This window comes from Amblyomma americanum, chromosome 1, assembly GCF_052857255.1.
Source record: "Amblyomma americanum isolate KBUSLIRL-KWMA chromosome 1, ASM5285725v1, whole genome shotgun sequence".
NCBI classification, from domain to species: Eukaryota; Metazoa; Arthropoda; class Arachnida; order Ixodida; family Ixodidae; genus Amblyomma; species Amblyomma americanum.
The window spans coordinates 68,993,809-69,015,646 of NC_135497.1; the positions used below are offsets into that span (position 1 = coordinate 68,993,809).

The 21,838-nt window shown below is 43.9% G+C and overlaps 1 protein-coding gene across 1 annotated transcript in view; it reads right to left on the minus strand.

The window, feature by feature from the left end:
* Positions 1-21,838, minus strand: part of htt (huntingtin) — a gene marked incomplete at its 5' end in the record, with an annotated part of 120,590 nt that overhangs the window by 60,192 nt on the left and 38,560 nt on the right. Inside the window, 9 exon segments of the mRNA XM_077645809.1 lie at positions 24-143; positions 3,353-3,467; positions 5,677-5,933; positions 10,029-10,104; positions 10,178-10,281; positions 10,368-10,458; positions 11,683-11,917; positions 14,225-14,367; positions 19,279-19,502. Of these exon segments, the coding sequence (XP_077501935.1) occupies positions 24-143; positions 3,353-3,467; positions 5,677-5,933; positions 10,029-10,104; positions 10,178-10,281; positions 10,368-10,458; positions 11,683-11,917; positions 14,225-14,367; positions 19,279-19,502 (1,365 nt within the window).

Below are 21,838 nucleotides of genomic sequence, written 5' to 3' on the forward strand. Positions count from 1 at the left end.
AGTGTTAGGACTAAAAGACTGACCTTCAACTGAATGATGGCTTCTGTGTCTTCATGACTCAAGTTAGCCAGCAGTTGCGAGCACTCCACTGCACACGCTTGCCCGGAACAACAGCGTTCACGTACTTGTGCAAGAAACCATTCCTGCAATAGAGCAAGAGAAGGAGCAACAACAATTGTTGCAAAAAATATGCACTCCTTCCCTAAAAAAGTTTCCAGGCTATGCTTTGAGAGTTTTGCAGTACTGTCTGTTCTGAAACTCAGAAACACATGTCATACAGAGCGGGGAAATTGTCCTCTTTTTCTAGAACCTGTGAGTGGCGACAGTGCCACATGAACCTAACAACAGGACCCCAAAGCTGTTCAGAACAGCAGAACCATGGGATGCATACTTATTGTCAAAGAGCGCACATGCTTATGGTGGCATGTGTTTCTTGAGAAGCAAGAAAATTGCAAAAACACTTTTTTGTACTAAACATTCTTCAAAGTATAGCTATGCAAAATATTCACACTCAAAATGATCTCAAAGTATGAAAAAAAAAAGAAAACTTCCAAGAGTCGCACAGCTGAAAAAGAAAGTGCGAGCTTCGAAACGACGTTTCACTTCACGCAGTTGCAATTCCGAAACCGCTTTCCGATCACCACAATATTGTTACCATCTGAAAGCTCGTTTAGCGCCCTTTCATTCGACATCTTGCAGGATGGCATCACATCAGCGCAACCAAAGCTATAGGCATTTTCCCACGACTCGATTTCCTGAGACTGAATAAGCACACACAGACTTCAAGCCTCTTATCTCCGGTCGTGATATTACAAATACAGTGTCTGCCTTGCGTGCTTTTTTTTCTGGTTTGCCTTGAGAAATTGAAATGAGCCTGGTATCAATTCATTCGAGAAAAGTAGAGCTGAGCGTTGATGCTACTTTTACTGGCTTTTACACTATGCAATTATATTAATTGGCAGCTTGTCTAAATTACCAGCCAACCTATTTAGCATGTTCTATTCAAAGATTTTTTTTTATCAATGTAGTTTCATCGAGGGAAGTGTAAAAACATCACCGGACAAAGTGCATCTTGGGTGATTTGTTCTGTAAATACTTAAAAAAATTTAGACACTTTCTGGCTAATGACCTGTAATGAAGAACCCAATTAAAATCACAAAACTGCTTACAACTCAAATTATAATTGTGCTATTCATACTCTGATTGCATATTTGAACTCTACATAAACAAAACACACTTACAGTCATTTTAGAAAGAATCCTACCATAAATTAAAAAAAAGTCAGTTTCAAGACCCACATATCCCCTTAACACCAAAAGAAATAGGGGATGCCTGAACTACTTACGCCTGAGCACCAAATGTATGGTTATATGGTTACTCGTCCAAGCGCCCGTACCGAAACCTTTTCCATATTTACTCGCGTATAATTTGCACACCCCTAATTTATTGCCTGGGTTTTTAAAAAAAAACCTTTTACTTGCACATTTCGTGCTCCCTGCTGCACCCGACCACCGCTGTGTACACAAGTGTGTGCAAGGCAAGGTTTGGAAGATCAGCGCGGCCGCATTGCTGTGTGTGGCTACGAAAAGTGTGAGTGGTGAGGAAAGAACTGTGCGCTGTTTACTCAACTTGCTTATGTGCGGTCACTTTCCTGAACAGCTGTGCGAACAAACTTCCGGTAACCGCCAGTGCAAGCTGGAATCCAAAACTACCAAACCATTAGCTGTTTTGCTTGCCACTAGTCAGATGGGCCACATGCGAGGGCGCCGGTTTATCGCCTTTTATCTCCATTGGCCTCTGACTGCTGGCTTTGTGATTTTATCGTTGCATGTTTACTGCTTTGAGCTCCACATGCACCGCGATGCCGTCCCACACGGAACTCGGTAATGTGGGAGAGGCCGGGGGAGGGTATATGTCCCCTATATTTTGAATCAATTTTTTTCTGGCCAGCGAGGGGTACAAGTTGAAGGGTGGGTGGGCGGGTGGGGGGGGGGGGGGGGTGGTCGACGTACAGGCAGCAACACACAGTACATACTGCGCAATACAACCTCTGTATAGTTTTTTTAGAATGTGCTTGCGAATTCTCCATGTAATTTTCGCACCCCCTTTCTGAAATCCTAGCTTAAATAAAAAAAAGTGTGCCAATTACGCAAGTAAACATGGTACGGTTTCTTGGGTTCACACGCAAGCGCGCCAGCAGCATCTGCTGACATAAGTATAAAGTACTTCTTCACTTTCACTAGGTAAGCATAAGAACAGGTTGATGATCGAAGTATGCTTTGTTACATTATGGCCAGGACTGAACATCACAGCATGTGCTTTTAAAAGAAATAATAGTCAAACTTCGATTTAACGAACACAAGTATTACGAATTATTGGCTATATCGAACTCTTCGTAAATATTTTTGACAAACGAATGCAATGTCTACTTTATATATTAAACGTGGATGGCAATGAAACGGATATATCGAACTTCCCAGCGCCAAACTGTGCCCGTTCGGATGGCAGGCTGCAGGCTTCGCCGCACCGCACAAGTGACTGGTGGTGATGCGGCAAGCGTTCGCACCAATGTTTGTGTTTTTATCTCGCACTAGCAGCACGCAGTCAGCACGTGTTAAAGCCTCTGGCATCCATTGAAAGCGCCATGGAAGCTGCAGCCTTGGTGGCTGTAGGCTAGCAGTAACAATCCTGCGCTCATGCCGGCTGTCGCGGAGGTGGTCAAAACGGCAATAGCTTTCGCTCTGACGTACCGCTTTGTACGTGACACAGCTGCGATGCGAGGAGGCCACTATAGCCAGCACTTAACCTGCGCTTGCGGTGCTGTGCGGAGAAGCCAACCTAAATGGCGCTCGGTTTTTTTGCGGCCTTAGGAATAGCCGTGAGCGCCTTCAAAACGCCACCAAAACTTGGGAAAACATCTCTCCGTTTCTCTAGTAAGCATCGCCAGAATTTCTGTTTTTTAAATGACTAAATTGCGCCGCTTTTACGCGCGTTTGTGACGAAATTTTATATTACGAATTTCGGCTATAAAGACCTATATTACGATTTTTTACTTGTTCACTACAATGAGGTTTCACTGTATAAATTTGTAGCTATTTCGTTCACACATTATCTAGAACATAAACAACTTTTGTTACCATAGCACAAACCAATTTACCAAGTTGAATAGATTTTTTATACCTCTGACACTCAACTTACCTGGACATCCTCAAAAGAAAGGTGTGAACACAGAAAGAGCAGAAGGGCAAGACAAATGTGTGTTGTTAACCCATGTGACGAGTACATGACAGAGAAACACTCAACTTGGGCAAAGATTTCTCTTTTATATGAACATGGATCCTAGCAGACACACCTTATTCACGTGCAGCTTTGGAGGGGTAACCAAGTCAGCTCCTTCCCCACATGCCAAATGCTGTGATGCGTCTGCCTTCAGCAGCTTCTCCAACAGTGCCAGAAGATGCGAGTGCCTGAAAACAAGCCAACACAAATTAAAGTATTTAGCTGATGTAGAACATTTAGCATCACATTGGAAGAGAGTCACAGAATAGCAAGGTAACAAAACCAGCAAGCTCCCTACACAAACAGGTTGCCATTAGCCTTAAAAATGCTAAAAAAATGAGAAGGTGCTCATAGTTTGCAGCTACTTTTGCAAATTCATCCCTTTGTGATGCCAGGAGAAATACTCACTAGCCAGAGACAACATAACCACTGGACCCATATGACTACTAGATTGTACTATTTCTACCTGTGACTCCTGTCCTCTGAAAATATTCACATGTCTTACTGGATGTTTCAGTGGACACTAACCAAGGGAGAGAACTATTTGCTAACGGCATCATCTCAACTGGAAACTGCTAATTAAGGTGTTAATAAAGCTCGAACAAAAGCTTAGCTGTAGCCTGGCTCAAGAGATCCCTTCTTCTTTCTAGCTTCAAATTTTGTATGCGTTATTATGAGTCTTTTTTTGGACTTCAAATTACTTCCAAGATTGGTGCTGTGCAAAAAGAAGTGAATGGTAATGCAAGAATGTGTTTTGTCATATGGGCTGTGAAATGCTACTCGCGTCTTTGTTGGTCATAGAAGAAAGATAGCTTGCAACGCAAAAGCCTATGTACACCTCATGTCAAGGTAATGGATACACAAGCGATAACAGGGCAAGAAGCCAGTTGCAGAACAAAAGCAATCCACTGCCCAACTGTAAGGTGAATTGCGAAAACATTTTGATTACAGCTGCACAAATAGTCAAACTTGGTCAGTTAGCCCCAAACTGTGAAAGCAAATTGGATATTGAACACACATAATTTTACTAGGAGTTGGCAAAAATGAGCAAAATTCCGTATATAGTTTCACAAATGCCCACTTTCTTCCATTCCAGCAGACTTCGTGTTTAGCATTCACTAACTTATGGCCCACAGAGCTCAACTGACGTGGCAGAAGGTGACCAAATTTAAAGGATAGAAGTATGCAAGAAACTGTGCTTGCTTCCATAAGTACACATAATTTGATGTCCTGTGCCCACAGGCATGCTTAAGCTGTGTGACTTGCTTGGAATGTACCATGCAAGCACAAAGTCACCAGCTATGGCACATACTGTGAATAAAGCCAAAAAATCTGTTACTGACAGTCCTACAAAACCAAAAATATAAGTGATGATCCAAGCACTGATGCGTACCAAGAAACAATTAGCAGTCATCGGAGAATGACTGTTCAGGTCATATGTAGAGCAAGGCCTGCCAACCTCTTGTACACCCAGTTCTTAACTCGCATCTCTGTCTCAATTTTCTTGCTGAACATGCAGCCCTATCCCTTAAGAAGGTTCTTTCAAAACACATTCTTAAAAGTTTCCTTTTTTTTTTGCCCCCAGAGTGAAGCACTTATGTTTTGTCACTACTATCATAGTAATGTTTTTGATCCTTGCATTTTATGGAACTGCCTAGCACAAATTCAGGGACAGCGAAGCCAATTTCTATGCTAGCCATCAAGAACTTAAATCTGACGACCCTTGTGAAGTCAAAGATGGCAGAAAAAGGACACCAATTGCAGAGGATGCAGTAAAACATCGTGGCCTCCATTCAGCACAATACCTGAGCCCTTCCATTAGGAGACATGTTACTGTTGAAATAGCAATAGTAGAAACATGGACATGGTGAAAATAAATGTTTCACTAAGCATCTGTACACTGCAGTGATTAATCACTATCTTTGAAATTCACAAAATAACTATGGTGGTTCCTGACCACAACGAGCTGAAAGTTTGCAATATTTCATGATTGCCAAAGGGTTAATTAAAAAAAAAGTGCTATGCAATAGCAGATTTGAGTGAGTGCTCATGGATTTTCAAGTTGTCTCGTGGACAGACTGTGAAATGTGTCGGATTACTGGTCGGCCTCTAAAACTAAAGTTCACCTGATTCATTTGACCAGTTAACAGTTCATATGACCTCAAACTCACGTATTCATACAAGTCTAATCCCTTTTAATGTTTTTTCAAGCTTGTGCTTCTTTGTTACATCATGCTTTACAGCTTCGTGTTACTTACAACACAGCTTCACGCTTTGCCTTAATTTACTGATTCATGTCAGATCCCGTTGAGCCCTAGCACATTAGAGGAAAAAATGAGGTCACACCAGACAATGCAGAACAAGTGGAAACGTGAACGTCAGTTCAGTACAGCCCACCTGAGGTGCAACTTTGTTGAGCGCATGAATTCGGGCAGGCCGGCCAGGTCCTGCAAAGCTGTGGGGGATCTAGCAGCGAAGCCAGGCTCCGTGAGAATGAGCTCCAACTGCCGCTGGGCAAGGGCCTCACAAGTTCGTGCAAGAGAAAGGTGTGGGGTCACCAGGATCTTCTCCACCAGCAAGGCTAGCAGAGCTGCTGACTGGGCTGGATGGATGCCCTCCAGGCAGCGAAGCAGCTTGCTCACAAAACTTGGCTGCTGCACACACAAGCATTTTGCCACACACACACACAGCAGTAAGCACGAGAGGCAACCAGAAGAGTTCAGGACAACCAAACAGGAGGCTGCACGATGAAGTGCCCTTCATCAACCAGACTAACCAAAACCTTTTTCTAGTACAATGGATTACATATAAATTCCTCCTTTGCCCTACAGACAAAATTTTGTTTTCACCAACTGCCTGGAGCCATCAGGCCTGCCACACAATACCATGGCTCCCTGCAATGAAACTATATCACGAAACCTGGCTCTACATAGGCTGTGCTCATTGCAATCAAAGGATTTCTCTGGTTTTTAACCATCTGCCATTTACTGGCTGCAGTCAACACTTTCGTAGGCACAGGTGCATCTACTAATTTCTCCCAGCTATTGTGGCTAAGCCAAGCTAGCTTAAGTGCCCACAGACAAGAGCCATAGATTTTAAGCTTTGGAAATGCTCAAAAGCAAAAAGAAACAAAAACAGCAGCACTTTATCCTGCACCTTCCCTTTGATAGCACCCCATCTTTCCAGTCTATTTTTATTTCCCTGCTGGAACACACTGCCACATAAACCAAAAGGGGGCTTTCTCAGAAGAACTCGTGATCATGTCTTCAGAGCAATCGAAAAACAAATGAATAACTGGGCCACAAATTTGCTCTTCTTGCAGTGAAATCTGAAATTAAAGGATAGGGTTGTGTTCCCTACACCCCTGCGATGCCAGGCACGAAGTGACCATGAAGCTGGGATTCCAAAGAGGAAGCGAGAGGGTCTCAAGAGAGAGAGAGGAAAAAAACAGATAAAACTGCCCAGCCATTTAGTTACTTGGGCAAGCATGAATGCCTTATATCTCAAGGAATAAGACTTAAACCCAAAGAACTCCCTTTAGTTATTTGCTGACTGTCTGTAACCTCAAAAAATGGCGTCAAACAGCAGGAACTGGCAGAAACAAGTCGTCCTTGTGAACCCCTTTCTCATTTTGTCTCTAATGCTTCACAGCTGTGTCCAAAACTAAACAGAATTGACAGCCTTTTTTATTTTTTTCTTTGCCACACACACAATGTTGCAACTTGCAGTAATTTTTTTCTGGTGGTTGCTCCCACTTTTCTTATTTTAATTGGCAGACGACGATTTTTATGCCCTCTTCTTAATGAGAACTTTTTTTGTTTAAGTATTTCCTCTGGAAAACATCGTGTTCGCCAACGAAGACAGAGAAAAACAAACGTGTTAAAGCACTCAATTTGAGCAGTCCAGTTAAATGTCACAAATAAGTGACACTTTCAGAAAAAACACTGCATGGAGACTGCCTAAAGTTTGTTGATACTTAAGGACCATTACAAAAGATGTTTTTGAGAAAACCTTCCCATGACTCATAGTTCAGATGTAAATTTCACCATTCCTATTCAAATGTAGAGGTAAATTCACCAGATCAGCCGCCACTACTCATTACCATCATCACCATTACTTTAACCAGCCAAGTTAAGTCCACTGTGAGACAAAGTTAATCCCTAACAACATAAAATTGCCTGTCATTACCAATCACGGCCAATCAATCACCGCACACTTCCAAAGACCACTAGCCCAAATGTGGGCCCTCGGCTATGTTTTTTTTTTTTTTTTACAGTGAAAGCTGTTTCTGGGACACCTTCCATCGCTGGGCTGGCTACACGTTGGTCCATTCTGCCACTGGGTTTTCTGTCAGTTTGTGTCATAACACCTTCCCCATAGCTTCCCTTACAAGTGCCTCGCGAGAACAGCGAGCACGCCACAGGCAGCCATGATCCTCGCCTCCCCTCACAGCACCAATGTGCACAGCTCTCCTAGCACGGCGAGTGTAAGATAAGCATGGCAGAAGCTCAGTGGAAGGGGAACTCGCAGCTCCGGTGCGCAAGCTCTGCTAGCAAATGCCATGCAAAACCAGAAAAAGTTACACTGATTCGTTAATACAGCAGTGGGCTACTAGATAATGATTAATGATCGCCAATTGGTGCTACAACATAAGATACAGATCAGCATAAAACCAACACATGACAAAGACCATATTTAGACCTCTCTCATTTGGTCTTCCTCACTGTGTACACTTCTAGCACTCTTCCTGATAGGCAAATGTTGACTTTAGCATTTTATTGGTACCTCACAGCAAAATACACCAATTTATGAAAAAAATGAAGAACCATCCAGTGATAAAAAAAGAGGAAATGCTAGATGCTAGACAACTGCATCATTTCAAAACACCATAAGCTGTCTGTTAAGGTGGTTTGAATTCTGCGTAAGGTTGACTAAATTATTTTTTTAATTTAAAGGAGTATAGACATAACTGCAGCTGCATGTTTTCTTCCCTGTAATGATGCACAATACACTAGGAGACATTGATCACTCCGTGGTATTTGCATATGACCACTTAACAATTTACAATTGAATTTCTTCTCTCTTGCTGTTTTGGTTTTGGTTTCATCAACCGAATGATGGCTGTGATGTCAAAGGTGGGTTAAACTGCTGTACAGGGAAATCTCAATGATACGATCATGGCTGATATGAATTTCAGGATGATACAAATTCATGCAATTACTCAGCCGGAACGAATTGTGTATAATGTGCTGAATTTTGAATGTACTGAACACTCTCTTGTGCCACTATGAGTGATACGAACATGCAAGCTGCGACCGCACCCTCGAGCACTACGTGCTACCCGCACATTGCAGACGCCGTGATCGCTAGTCGCGCTATACGCACAGGAAGCAGTGAGCAGCGGCAAGCGGCCTGCACATTGCTCAGGTCACGAGTGAGTGTGAGCGCGTGGGCTGCACATCGTCGTTTCCATTGCCAGTTGCACTGTACGCACCACAAGCAGTGAGCTGTGGCCATGCAGCCATAAATAAATCCCGTCAGCTGTAAACAGATCTGCGTGAATGCATTGCCCATGATTCTGTATGTGGATTTTGTGCATTTTGCATACGAAATTTCAGACAATACGAATTTTATCACGACCCCATGAGATTCATATCAATGAGATTCTACAGTATAATTGGCGATATGTTGTTTGCTGTCATTCTGGCTCTTGAAACTGACTGGCTTAAGTGTTGTAGTCAATTAAAAAAACATCAGTGATTTTATTGCACTTTTTTCATGCCTGATTAAACCTGAACCCACCTTTCACATCAAAGCCATTGTTTAGTTGTTGAAACTGTAAATGAGCCAGTATCAAAGAAAAAATTCAATTAAATTACTTAGCGGTCTTAGGGGAATACCACGGGGTGATCTATGAATACTAATGTCTACCATGAAAAAAAAAAAAACATGGAAGCAAAGATTTAGTGTCCATACTCTTTATATGGGAAAGGATGAAGAGTATGACAATTTTCTAGATCAACACAGCACATTTAGGTTGTGCAGTGTAAACAATAATTTCATTTCCCTATTACCAGCATGTTACCAAAGTAGCAAAGCAGTAGCTAGCCATTCCAGTTAGCTCAGTTGGTAGAATGACTGCGCCAGTGAAGTCGTGGTCCCGGGTTCGAACCCTGGACCAGGACGAGTTTTTCTTTAACTACGAAGTTGTTTAGCTTTTAGTCTATAGCTGTATGGCTACGCTTGTGTGGATGCCAATGAGTAATTACTCTCTAACTATAGGTTTAAATAAAAAGCACTAAACAATGTGACAGAACCTCTCAGGTGCTGCTGCTGATGATGATGATGATGGGTTTTTATGGCGCAAGGGCAACTGTGGCCAAAGAGCGCCATGGCACAAGGTGTTTTCGATTACTCAAGGTGGGGTCAAAGACCCATTTCCTAAGCATTTCAACCTAAAGACGCCAAGCACCAGGCAGGGGAAAGCTTGTACCCATTGTATCACCGGTGGGTACCCGGCGGCACTGGGGATCAAACCTTGCACCTCCCGCATGCGAGGCGGATGCTCAACCACTCGGCCACCGCTGCGGTATCCTCTCAGGTGCCTCTCAGGTGCTACGGCCGTTTAAAAGGCAAGTTTATCTCAACAGTATTTCAGCATGGCAATTTATGTACACAGCTGTATGAAGGAAGTGGTTCAAATCACCACTTTACTCATTTGGAAACCAGGGCTCATACAGGACACTCACAGAACTTTTTGTTTCACAGCGGGTGAGCACTGCTTGAACAAACAAGCCACTTGCTGCTGGGTTCCGATGAATGACACTGAAAGAAGGGGTAAGACCATATCAGCTAACACATAAAAAGCTGCTCCGTCAGATGCAATTATCTTACAAACCTTATGAAATCGGAGACAGGTGGCTCTGAAGACAGCCGTATGATTTCACTCACATGGTTGACGATGAGCCAGGTCATTGGTTCAGCATCATATATGTTTTCACACTGGCAGAAAATTATGATGAGGTCAGTAAAAGTGTTACAAAAGATAGGTTACCTTCTACATAAGTCTAAGAAATAAAAGTACTTACCAGGTAGTCACAGAGCAGGATGAGTCCCGCCTGAGATACGAGCTCAAAATTACAAGAATAAGATGGTGTATTGAGGTTCCTACGAGCCATCCTGGAAAAAAAGAAAGGCACAAGGCAGCTGAATTCTACTGAAGCCAGTTTGCTTCCACTATGATGCAGTTTTTAGTTCAAAATTCAGCAGCAATGAAAAGTGAAGACTGGGAGTCTGTACGTTGTAACCCATTACTATGTCATACATTGAAGGAAAGCCGCTCTCAAGAGCAGGTATTTCTTTCGTAATTTTTAGTGTTAATTCTAACCAGAAATCATTGAAATAATACTGTATTTACTCACATAATTTGCACACCTTTTTTCTTAAAATTGAGGCTTCAAAAAGGGGTGATGATTATGGATATTTATGGCGCAAGGGCATCTATGGCCAAAGAGCGCCATGACACAAGGTATTTTCTTTTTCTCAAGGGGGGGTCAAAGACCCATTTCCCAAGCATTTCACCCTAAATAAGCCGAACACCAGGCGAGAGGAAAGCTTGTACCCACTGTATCACCGGTGCATATCTGGCAGCACTAGGGATTGAACCCCGCACCTCCCGCATGCGAGGCGGATGCTCAACCACTTGGCCATTGCTGCGGTTTCAAAAAGGGGGTGTGAACATTTCCTAAAGAAAACTCTACAGAAGTCATAATGCGCAATATATACCATATATTGCTGCCAATATGTCAATCCCCACCCCTCACTTGCACCTCTCCCTCCCTCCCTCCCTCCCTCCCTCCCTCCCTCCCTCCAAGCACTCCAAGGAACTCAAAGGCTCCACAAGACCCAATTTGAGAGCCCCTGCCCTAGGGTACTGAAATAATTAACACGTGAAATAAGGCTGCAGATATACAGAATGAAGCTTCACATGAAATACTGTGTTTATAAGTAGTGATTTCTATTAAAAACTAAAGTGTGGACTAGACAATGTTGTTACACATTATTCAAGTGCTTGCAAAGCAGTATGTTTTTGCTTGGGCAATAAAAGTGGTCCAGAACCACTGTGCTCAGTGCTATTTCATTACTGAGTGCAGCACTCCAACACCAAGTGCCTTGTGCAGCAAGAACAGCAGCACTGAGCATGATGTTGGGAGTTATAACCTTATCAAATTTGCTTGTCCACACTCCAGCAGCGTGAGTTAAGGAGGTTGCACTAGCTGCTGACATGCTCCTCCGTTTGGCGAGACCTTCACTATGTAAGCATCGCATCACAGAAACGTACCCACAGCAATGCTTCCCTTGCCAGGCAACACAATGTTCCTCCGAGGTAAGCGAGGGACTTACCCTGCGGTACCAACACTGCTGCCTATGCTTGGCCAGAGGACCCTTGACCAAAACCCTTGCTCGCCATAATTGAGGAGGGCAAGGATGTTACACCACTGCACACTCAGTGTTGGGTATGAGTATGCCAGCGACAGGAAATGCTGGTTGATCTCTTCAATGCCACAAACTTCAGTGCCTATGCTGGACTCCGCATGCACAGCCTGCATTGCAGCTGTGGCCACGCGGCAGAAACTCCCTGCATTGGGCCAACAAGCAGGACAATGAATTAAGAGTTGACTAGGCAATACCATTTGCACACAACGCGCACATCAGCCACTAAGCATTCAGAATGCACGCCATTTTTCTTGCAGCAGCAAAAGTGCCAAACAGGGAGCAGCTGTGTTGAAACAGCTGGGGTGCTGGCTCAGACTTCAAAAAAGCTACACATACCAACTTTGATTACAGCTATCTATGTGATGCTCATGAGCAGGTTGAGGTTGCTGCTGAGTGTTGGAGATATAAGCCTTGCATTACACTGCTGGCAGTCACTGCCACGTGACCATTCAGACCACTGTCAATTAAGATTATCACCATGCGTGGAGCATTTCTGTGCCTTAAACGTGCCACCCATATAAGCAGGTAGAAAGGTTAATTTGCTCTTTCTTGGTGACTAGGAGATCAGCACTGACCTTCAAGAAACCAAAAGTGATGTTAGCATGCTACTGAGAAAATAAACTACACTAAGGATGCGTAAATATTCAAAATGTTTGAAGAGTGAATCAAATATCCTTGTATTCGATTTGTTGAATGAATCAAATAGTGCATTTTCAAAATTAACTGAAACGAATCGAATCCATTCTCAAGTTTTCGAATAACTGGCATGAAGTTCAAATAGGGCACGGCATATTTTTTTTTTTCGATTAATATTTCAAAAACAAGGCCCATTACAACGTTGCACAGCATGCTGCCACAACTGGTCTGCGCAAGAAGGAGGGTTCAGCGCCGCAACGCGGTCCATTCAAGAAGCACCTTTCATAATGCTCATACATGTAGCCTTCAAGCTTAGGCGCTGCGACAAGGCTCAGCCAGTTTTAGCAAGCTCTACTTTTATGCCTGATATCGGAGACCATGGCTCAAACAATCGTCCCTCTCATCAGGTGAAATTTAGCCTCAGTTTGTCTGCTGTTGTCATCAGAAGAAAAAGATCACTTTCCAGTGCTTATGACACACAGTCATGGAGTTCATATACTAACTTCGTGTTGCATGCCTTTCAGTGGAGATCAACGTGGCTTCTTTCAACTGCTACAGCTTTAACTCCAAGACTTATAGTGCCGTCACTACAGTTTTACTGTTTCACATGAATATTCGTTTTGTATGAATATTCACACAATATAAGTAGCGAATAATTACACAGGTATTTGATTCGTATGCGATTTAGTTTTGAAAAAGTACTATTCACACAACTCTAAAAACTTTATATAAGAAATGACTAACAAATCTGTTTTTATCTGAAAAATACTGTAACTGTAGTGACAACACTAGCAGTCATTAATTAGGAATTTAGGAGAAGCTTCACACATGGGCAAGACGCAATATCAAAATCCCTTCAGTGCAAAAGCTAATAGTTCAGTATAAAAAAAAATGCCTTTCAGAGCAGAGACTGCTTCTATGGTGGCAATAAGCAAATTGCAAAGAAGTTTCCCATGCTGACAGCAGTGTCATAATCTATACCATAAAGACCATTAATCATGAATCAGTGCTGTATCTGTCTACTTCTTTGCCCTCATTCTATTTCATTTGTGCTTCCTTTCCATGTGGGTGGCAACTTTGGAAGATTGGTTTATTGGGGTTTAGCATTCCAAAATGACTCGGGCTATGGCCGTAGTGAAGGGCTCTGGAAATTTCGACCACCTGGGGTTCTTCAACGTGCACTGACATTGCACAGTACACAGGCCTCTAGAATTTCACCTCCATCGAAATTCGACCACTGCTGCTGGGATCGAACCCGCGTCTTTCGGGTCAGCAGCCTAGCGCCATAACCACTGAGCCACCGCGGTGGCTACAACATTGAAGGACAGTGATTGTAGCACCTACTGAGTACTGCAGGTTTACTCTAGTGTTTTGTTGCTGGAGCATCAAGTGCAAATACATGCTGTCATTGAATCAAAATGGAGGTGTTGCTTGTTCCACAGCTTACGCTCAGAATGACCAGACATGTGGCACTGGTGTTGAAAGAGTGCTAACACTTATTTTTACGAAAAAAAAGAAATGCATGGAGTATATTGACGTTAAATCACGCCCATAAAGTAGATATAACGCAGTTTATGAAATTTTTCTCTTAAATTTTTTGGTGCTTGACTGCCACCAAGAAGAACATTAAAACATAGTAACATGCTATCATGGGACCTGAGTTTACATTTTTAAACAATAAGACCAGCCTCCAGCAGATTTGTTCCGTGTAAGTACTGCAACAGAGAGCTACTCCCTTGAGTGGATGAAAAAAGCACTGGAAGAACTAGGAGCGCCTCAGTTGGCCGATCATGACTTTCATGGGGATTCTCACCTGACTGGAACATGTGTGTGAGATAAAGGAGCAGGCTGGACATCTGCTGAAATGGGAAGACAGTGTCCGTGCCTGCAGGTGGAGACTGCAGTAGAATTTTGCAAAGATGCTTGCCATACACGTTGACTACTTGAATCAGGTACCTAGAAAACAGAAATTTTAAATTTGACACTGTCAGTTTCAGTTTCTTTTTTATGTTTGCAGCAACTTGCACTGCTCACTTCTTCCAACACAGACAGCTTTGTCAGATAATATGGCATGACTTGTTTAAAGCAAACTAGTGTTCACAAACAGTCCACCTCATCTATAACTACACTAACGGTATGAATACCATGTTGAGAAAGAATTTCGTTGGTCATGAATACAGCTAGCCATACATGTTTTAGTACTAAAGCCTTGCAAGAAACCCTCACTGGGTCCCATATTACACTCCTCTGGCATAATGTGTAGTGGTACAGTCAGAGCTCGTTAATTCGAACCTCGATAATTCGAATTTTCGGATAACTCGAACTACACTACTTGGTTCGGCCAAGCTCCATACAGATTTGTGTATAAAAAAGATCGTTAATTCGAAAGTGGGTCGGTTCCGCTACGGATAATTCAAACTACGCGCCGCCACGCCTGGGCAGTTTGACACACAGCACGTAGTCCCCCCCCCCCCCCCCCCCCCCCAAAAAAAGCACCTCCGCATAGTTAGAGGCTGCACAGGTCCTAAACGGGGATAGAAGATGGAACCAGATAAAACCGTGGAAGAGTGGGTAAAGCCTAAATGGTTCATCACCAGCGCAGCGGCCGGCAACGCCGGAGGGTAGGGGTAGGCGGCCGCGGTGGCGGCTGCCTACCCTCTTTACCCTCTTTTCCGTGCGGCCTCCGAAACTCGAAAATAAATACTCGTGAATTCGAGCCCTGGTAATTCGGAAATAGGGATAAGTACTGTCGGCACGGTCCCAGCCAACAACCATGAAAGGCTATGACTTCGGATGGGCGCTACAAATTACGTGCGGAAAACTTTTTTTTTTTTCTTTGCGAGTGTCAGTGCACCCATCAGTCACCAATGGAAGCACACGGTCAGCTGCGATCATGACGCCGGCTTTTAGCATCATTCGCTGCAAAAGGCGCTTGCTGCTATCGCGCGTTCCTACATTGTGGCAGTAGACGGCGTCTGCCCCAATCGTTTATGGCACGATAAGGCGAACGTACTAAAACGAGCTTGCACAACCGAACAAGTACTGGCACTCTGCCAAGTTCGCTTCACCCCTTCCTAGAGCAAACTTCAAAAGGTAAACCCACCGTGATGTTATTGCTGTGCAGCATCTTGGCACACTGCCAAGAAATGTGGTGTGCACCGTGACAGTGCGAAACAGAGGGAAGCGTCAACAACCAACGCTTTTTTTTTTTTTTTTTCAAATTCTTAGGCAAAAATCGGGGTGGGTGGGTGGGTTCATTATGTGAATGGGTTCGTTACGCGAGTAAATATGGCACATATACTGTAATGCAAATGGTTCTTGTCAGTTTTTTCGAGGCCATTCGGTAATTCAAACATCGGATAATTCAAGCTTTTTTCCCAGTCCCGTGAAGTTCGAATTAACAAGCTTTTACTGTAGTAATTTCTAGTTGATTCAAAGCCTTACAAAGAGAGTGCAGCAAATGTGCACAACCTTCAGGGAACTTCCCATTCTCATATGTCCCGTGCACCACCTATAAGAGTGCCACTGAAAGCCACCAAGCAGCCACTTTTTAAACTGTGCTAGGGAGTGCAGCTGCTGCCATTCATCCATCGCTACAAGGATGGCCGACTTTTGCACCTATGACTATTAGTCTTTTCCAGCTGCTGTAGGCTTCTTCCACTGTGGCACACAATAGAGAAAGTACACTCTTCTGAATTCGGTATGCTCATGATGTTGTAGCCATCTGTGAAAACCCAATCCACATATGCGCTTGGCGCACCCCACAGACGAGTGTAAAATATAGTCAGCTATGATGTGGAGCACAACTATACTGGGTTTACTTCACCGACTGGTTAATCACTTCAACAGATGAATTCGCTGTTCTTACACATCATTTTTTCTCATTTAACCACGCCTCAGCACTGCAAGCACCTTTGATGAGCACATAGCATCACACCTCGACCCAATGCAAACTGTTGTGCAACCCACCGCAACATTTGGCGGGGACTGTTCTCTTTCTCTTACATGTTGGTACAATTTCCTAAATTTTCCTTTTGGAATGAGTAGTTCTGCCAGAAAATTGCCAAGGCACCAGCTATATTGGTATATGACACGATGCACTCATGCCAATGACATATTGCACAGCATGAAGAGTCAAACAAACGAAATGCACTAATGCAACTGCTTGGCCTTTGGTAAATTCTGCGCTCAATAAAGCCGAAATGCATTGGAAGATGGTCAAAAATAGCAAGCATCCCGCAGCGTTATATACATGTACTGTGTGCTCTTGGAGCATTGTGTTTCGCTTGTTTACCTCTGAACACCACGCCCACCTGGCCTATCATTCCTTTGCACTTAAAACAAAGGAAAAGTGCCTTGAAAAGCACCACAAAAATATGTAGCACTGCATAACGCAGTGAACTGTTAACAGGGATAAGCAATAATCAACCTATATGTACTATTTCCTTGAGGACCTAAACAAGAGTGGCAGCAAACATCTGACAATTCATGAGACGAGACGCCTGCCACCCAATCTTTTTTTATATGATAAAAACATAAGATTACAATAAAAAGTGGTGTATAAATGCAAAATGTGATTAAACTTTGTGCACTTGATCATGTTGCCAGGATGAGCTGGCAACAAGTAAAATTGCGTCTCCGGTGCATTTAGTGATAATTTGAAAATCAAACTATATTCCGCAACAACTTTTTTTTGGCAATGGAACCAAAGCTACACACAGCACACACAGCTGAAACACACCCTTTTGGGCTACGCAGCAGAGTACAGTCTTCAGCTGCAGTCAATAGTTTCATAAAAAAAAAAAAGAACTACAGCTGATTTAGCTTACTTGGCTAAATGCAAAATATTATTTTTTGATTACAACAAATTTTTTAGAGAGAAGAACTGTGATACTCTGACCAAAGTCTCATGGGACAACTGGGAGAAATGATGGAGAACCGAAGGTACCAACTTGGCACCTTTTTCAGGACTGACTGTGGAAGCAAGAGATGCACATTTTAACCACTGCCACTGGGGGTTGCCTCCGTGTGAGTCACAACAGGTCACAATGGGATCGTGGGGGTCCCGTCGTGCGCAAGTCACAAGTTGGGGTTTTGGAGGGGGGAGCTTTGTGATGACGTGAAGGCCGTGTACGTACACTGATGGAAGGCAGCCTTGAGAGAAGTTTACATTACTGGATGTGTTTTGTATGTGCCAGGATTCTATGAGCCGTCGCTCGAATGGACTGGGCTAAGTGTCAACAATCCTAGCATGCTCAAAGTCAATGTGATGGACTAAGTCCTCAGAATGCTCTGCGATTGCACTGAGCTCTCGTTCGAAATTCTGGACATCGTTCTTGTGGTGGCAAAGCCTTTGAGGAAAATTCTTCGTTTCACTGATGTACTTCGCGGAACAGTCAGAAAAGGGTATTTTGTAAACGATGTCAGGTGCTCATTCCTTCAGTGCGCGGTCCTTTGGCCAAGGCATGAAGCTTCCGAGTGTTGAGGATCGTTTGTGACACACCTGTATTTCCTGCTTACAAAACAGGTGAGCCAGCGTTTTACTTGTGCCTTTGACAGACAGGATGGTGATGTGAGCTGTTTTGGTGTCCTGGGTGTTTCGTCCCCACTGACTGGCAAAATGTCCGCCCATGTACGGAACTCTAGACATTTGGTTGAGCTCCTCTCACGGGAGACAGTAAGCCTGGATGAGGTGTTAGTCTCATTCGATGCTGTCAACCTATTCACCAGCGTTCCGATTTCACTGGCAGTCAGTGCAACCAGGAGGGCGATTGAAGCGGACCAGCCTACCAAAAGGACTTGCCTCAGTGTAGGCAAGTTGTGCCAACTCCTGGCGTTTTGCCTGGGTGGCACATACTTCTGCTTTAAAGGAGAATTTTTCAAGCAAACAGTGGCACAGCAATGGGAGCGGCAATCTTGGTGATTCTGCGAACCTGGTGATGGAGGTGATTGAGCAATGAGCACGGCAGTCGTTCATGAATGGACGCAAAGTTGAAGATTGTTTTGCCATCCTGAAGAAATCTGCCATGGAAGAATTCCTGGTGCACCTTAACTCAAATGAACTGGCGATCTAGTTCACCACGGAATAAGAGAAAAGCAACGACCTCCCATTTCTCGATGTGCTAGTGAAGCAAATAGGACCTCAGTTAGCATTCTCTATCTACTGAAAACCCACCCACACTGGACGCTAGTTGGATTTCATGTCAAATCACCCTACAGCCCACAAAGCAACCGTGGTCTGCACTGATCTCTGCGACAATAGCTACACAAAAAACTATCTGACGGGTCGTCCGACGGTTTCACAACAAATTTTTTGAAGAGGTTCGGTTACACGAGATAGCACCAGCTACATCAATGATGGAGTGAAATAACCACAGTGAACAACGTGCCAGGCAATCATTCCACGGCCGAATTATTGGCGGTATGACAGTTACAGACACTTCACCTCTGTACTTATCTTTTCATTGCTAAAAAAAGTTGTCGCAGAGAACAGAAAAAAAATTATTGCTATACATGCCGTGAAGTTCGTGTCACGGTGCATTAGCAGTGGATGTTGTTGATATCCCAAAGCAGACTCTGAGGAAAATGAATTCATGATGAGACAACACCACAGAAACGTACGGCGAGCAGCCAGTGCGGCCAGCTCCCCTCCCAAGTGTACTAAGTGAACCCGCCATCAGGGCGCGGCCGTCACTTTGCACACAACCTAGTCTCTGCTACTAAGCACAACTGCTAAGTCAGTTGCAGGCACTTGCGTTGCTCGATGTAAGGCCGGGCAGTCTGCAGTTCACAGAACAAATGCCAAATTTTGATTCCAGACCTGCGTGTAGTGCAGTAAGGAATGGTACCGGAAGGTGGTGCACTCACCTTGCCACTGCTTTCTCCATGTTGTCCCCCAAAGAATCAATGTCCAGTGGGTCATAGAGAGCCTCAGGTGCCAAAGCATGAGGCACTCGCAATGGAAGCATGAGATCAGCCAGGCGTGACAGCACCACCTCCTCCTTAGTGTATGCCAGCAGTACACGTAGGCTCATCAGTACCAGACACATCCAGCGTTCAGCACGAAACCCAGTTTGTGGCTCTGCACCGACCTGTGCCAAACAATACCTCTTTTGTTAAAATGGTCCAAGACAGAATATGGCAAACAGAACATGGCAAGGCACGCTTCGAGTGACTTTGTGCAACAAACACGAGTTGCTCCAATTAAGTACCAAATGCTTTGGCAAGACGAAACAAGCATGTACAAAATGATGACACTGAGAAGACCATGCTCTGACTCCTGGAGAAGCGAAAAGACCCTTTGCAGCTCGGTTAAGTGTGTGAGTGACAATATAAAGCAAAATTTTTTGAACATGCATTACTGAGCAGTTTCATAACAAACACATTAAACTGTTTCTATGATGCAAACATGATGACAACGAAGAGTATGGCTTATGACATGTTGTACCATGTTGAGGTGTACTATATTGATATCTAACTATTTATATTGGATATCATGTCATCTAGTATTGCAGTTCAAAATACTGAACAGAACCTCGCTGTTACCGTACTTAATGGGACCACAGAAAAAAAAAAAATGTTTCAGCTGGGAATTGTAGTAGCCGGACAAGCTAAAAGGAAAAGCCTTAGCAGTAAACTGAAATGCATCACAATTTCAATCTTAAAACAAATTCAATTTCTAGAAAAAAGAAAAGCGTGCATCGTTGCCTGCCACCTTTTTTATTTATCAATTTCCTATAAGCTACCCAAAAATTTGCAAGACTATATGGCTCTGGAAACTGTCACTCACGATCGGCACTCGCGATGGCTCTCTGCCTGCCGGAGCAACTGTCAGTAGAAGGGAGGCAGCATGCAGAGCAGGCAAAGTGTGGCACACATGTGCTCCTGCGCAGCTATCACAGCGACTGCTTTAATCTATACGCAGTTATCACTTGTACTAAAGCTGCATCTTTTAAGCTACAGGGCACAAGAAAAAAGTGGGTGAGGGGAAGAAAAGCCTCACAGCCATCTGTGAAACTCCATCTCGTGCAGCGCTGCATAAGCGCTGTGTATTGCAGTGCGGTGTTGTTTTCGTGCATTCAGTTACGCTCGCTCGGCCCACTTGATGATGGAATTGCAGCAACAGCCGCAATGAAATTCGTGCCACCCGCAGAGCGGTGTCACGACTGCAGCATGCAGGAAGCCGGCAAGGCAGCCAAGCACTCACAATCGGCGTGGCGTCGCCGCGTCAAAAGTCAGAAGAGCTTTTCGTATTCGTTACACAGGCACGTGCAGGGTAGCATTCATGACGTAACATGCAGGGATGCTTCCACAATCGTGATGCAACATCAGAGTTTGTACTGCACAGGATTCTATAGGAACTACAGCAGGACTGGCCCACAGCAATGTAGCAGCTTGGAAGAAGCGGCACCCGGGAATGTAACGGCAGGGTTCTACTGTAATTTGTAATGTGTAGTACTGCACATAATGTCAACGAAAGCTCATGTAGCAGGTTTAATGGAAACGTGTTGTCGCAATTGACGCAGTGCTCCAAACAATGTGAATATGAACTGCTTTCACGTTCATGTTCAAAGAAATGAACACAAAATTAATATCTTTGTAGGTGCACTATAACACGCGTACACGCTATCCCACTTTTCAACGTCAAACTAGCCAAATCTTCCCAAAACACCATTCAAGTAGCTCAGCATGCTGCATATTCCCCTCACTTGTAGAATTGTGGCCCATTCGTAGACAACAATAAACTGCCAACTTTGAGCTTACAACATAATACAAAAATCTAACTCTTACTCGGAAAAAACAACCATGCAGTTGGGTGAATGCACGTCTGTCTATGGACCCTTTCACGACCCTTGGAGCAGCTGGCTTTATTGGTTGTGGGGAGAGCATGGGGGCGTTTTAATCCTGAACTAGGGTATTTTCAATTTTATGAGCACAGCCAAGCGCCCAATTGGCAGGGCCCTTTGACCTCTTTTTGAAAAGGTCAACAGTAGCAGACCAGCAGGCCATTTAGAGGATAAAGCAATACATCAAAAGTCATCTTGCAGTCTAACAGCCACACATTACATAACTTTGGACACAGCAAATTCTGCCAGACAGCCAGCCTGTGTGTAGTGTTTTTGTGAGATTTATCACAGACAGCTGCTCTACAAATTTTATTTCACCCCACTGTGATCAACACGACACAGTGAATGAGCCAGGAGCACTACTGCACTGCAATTTTGTTCACTGTATTGTTTGTCACCACTGCCAAACTGGCTACTGGCTCCCCCTTGTCCACAACTTGCAGGACTTAAAACCACATCTTGCCTCTGCATTACATATAGACAAATCAATGCCACCAGTGAAGTGTTAGCTAAACATAAGTACCGTACCAAGGAGCTACTACACTATACATTTGATCTGACCAATGTGTCTACTGCTGAAA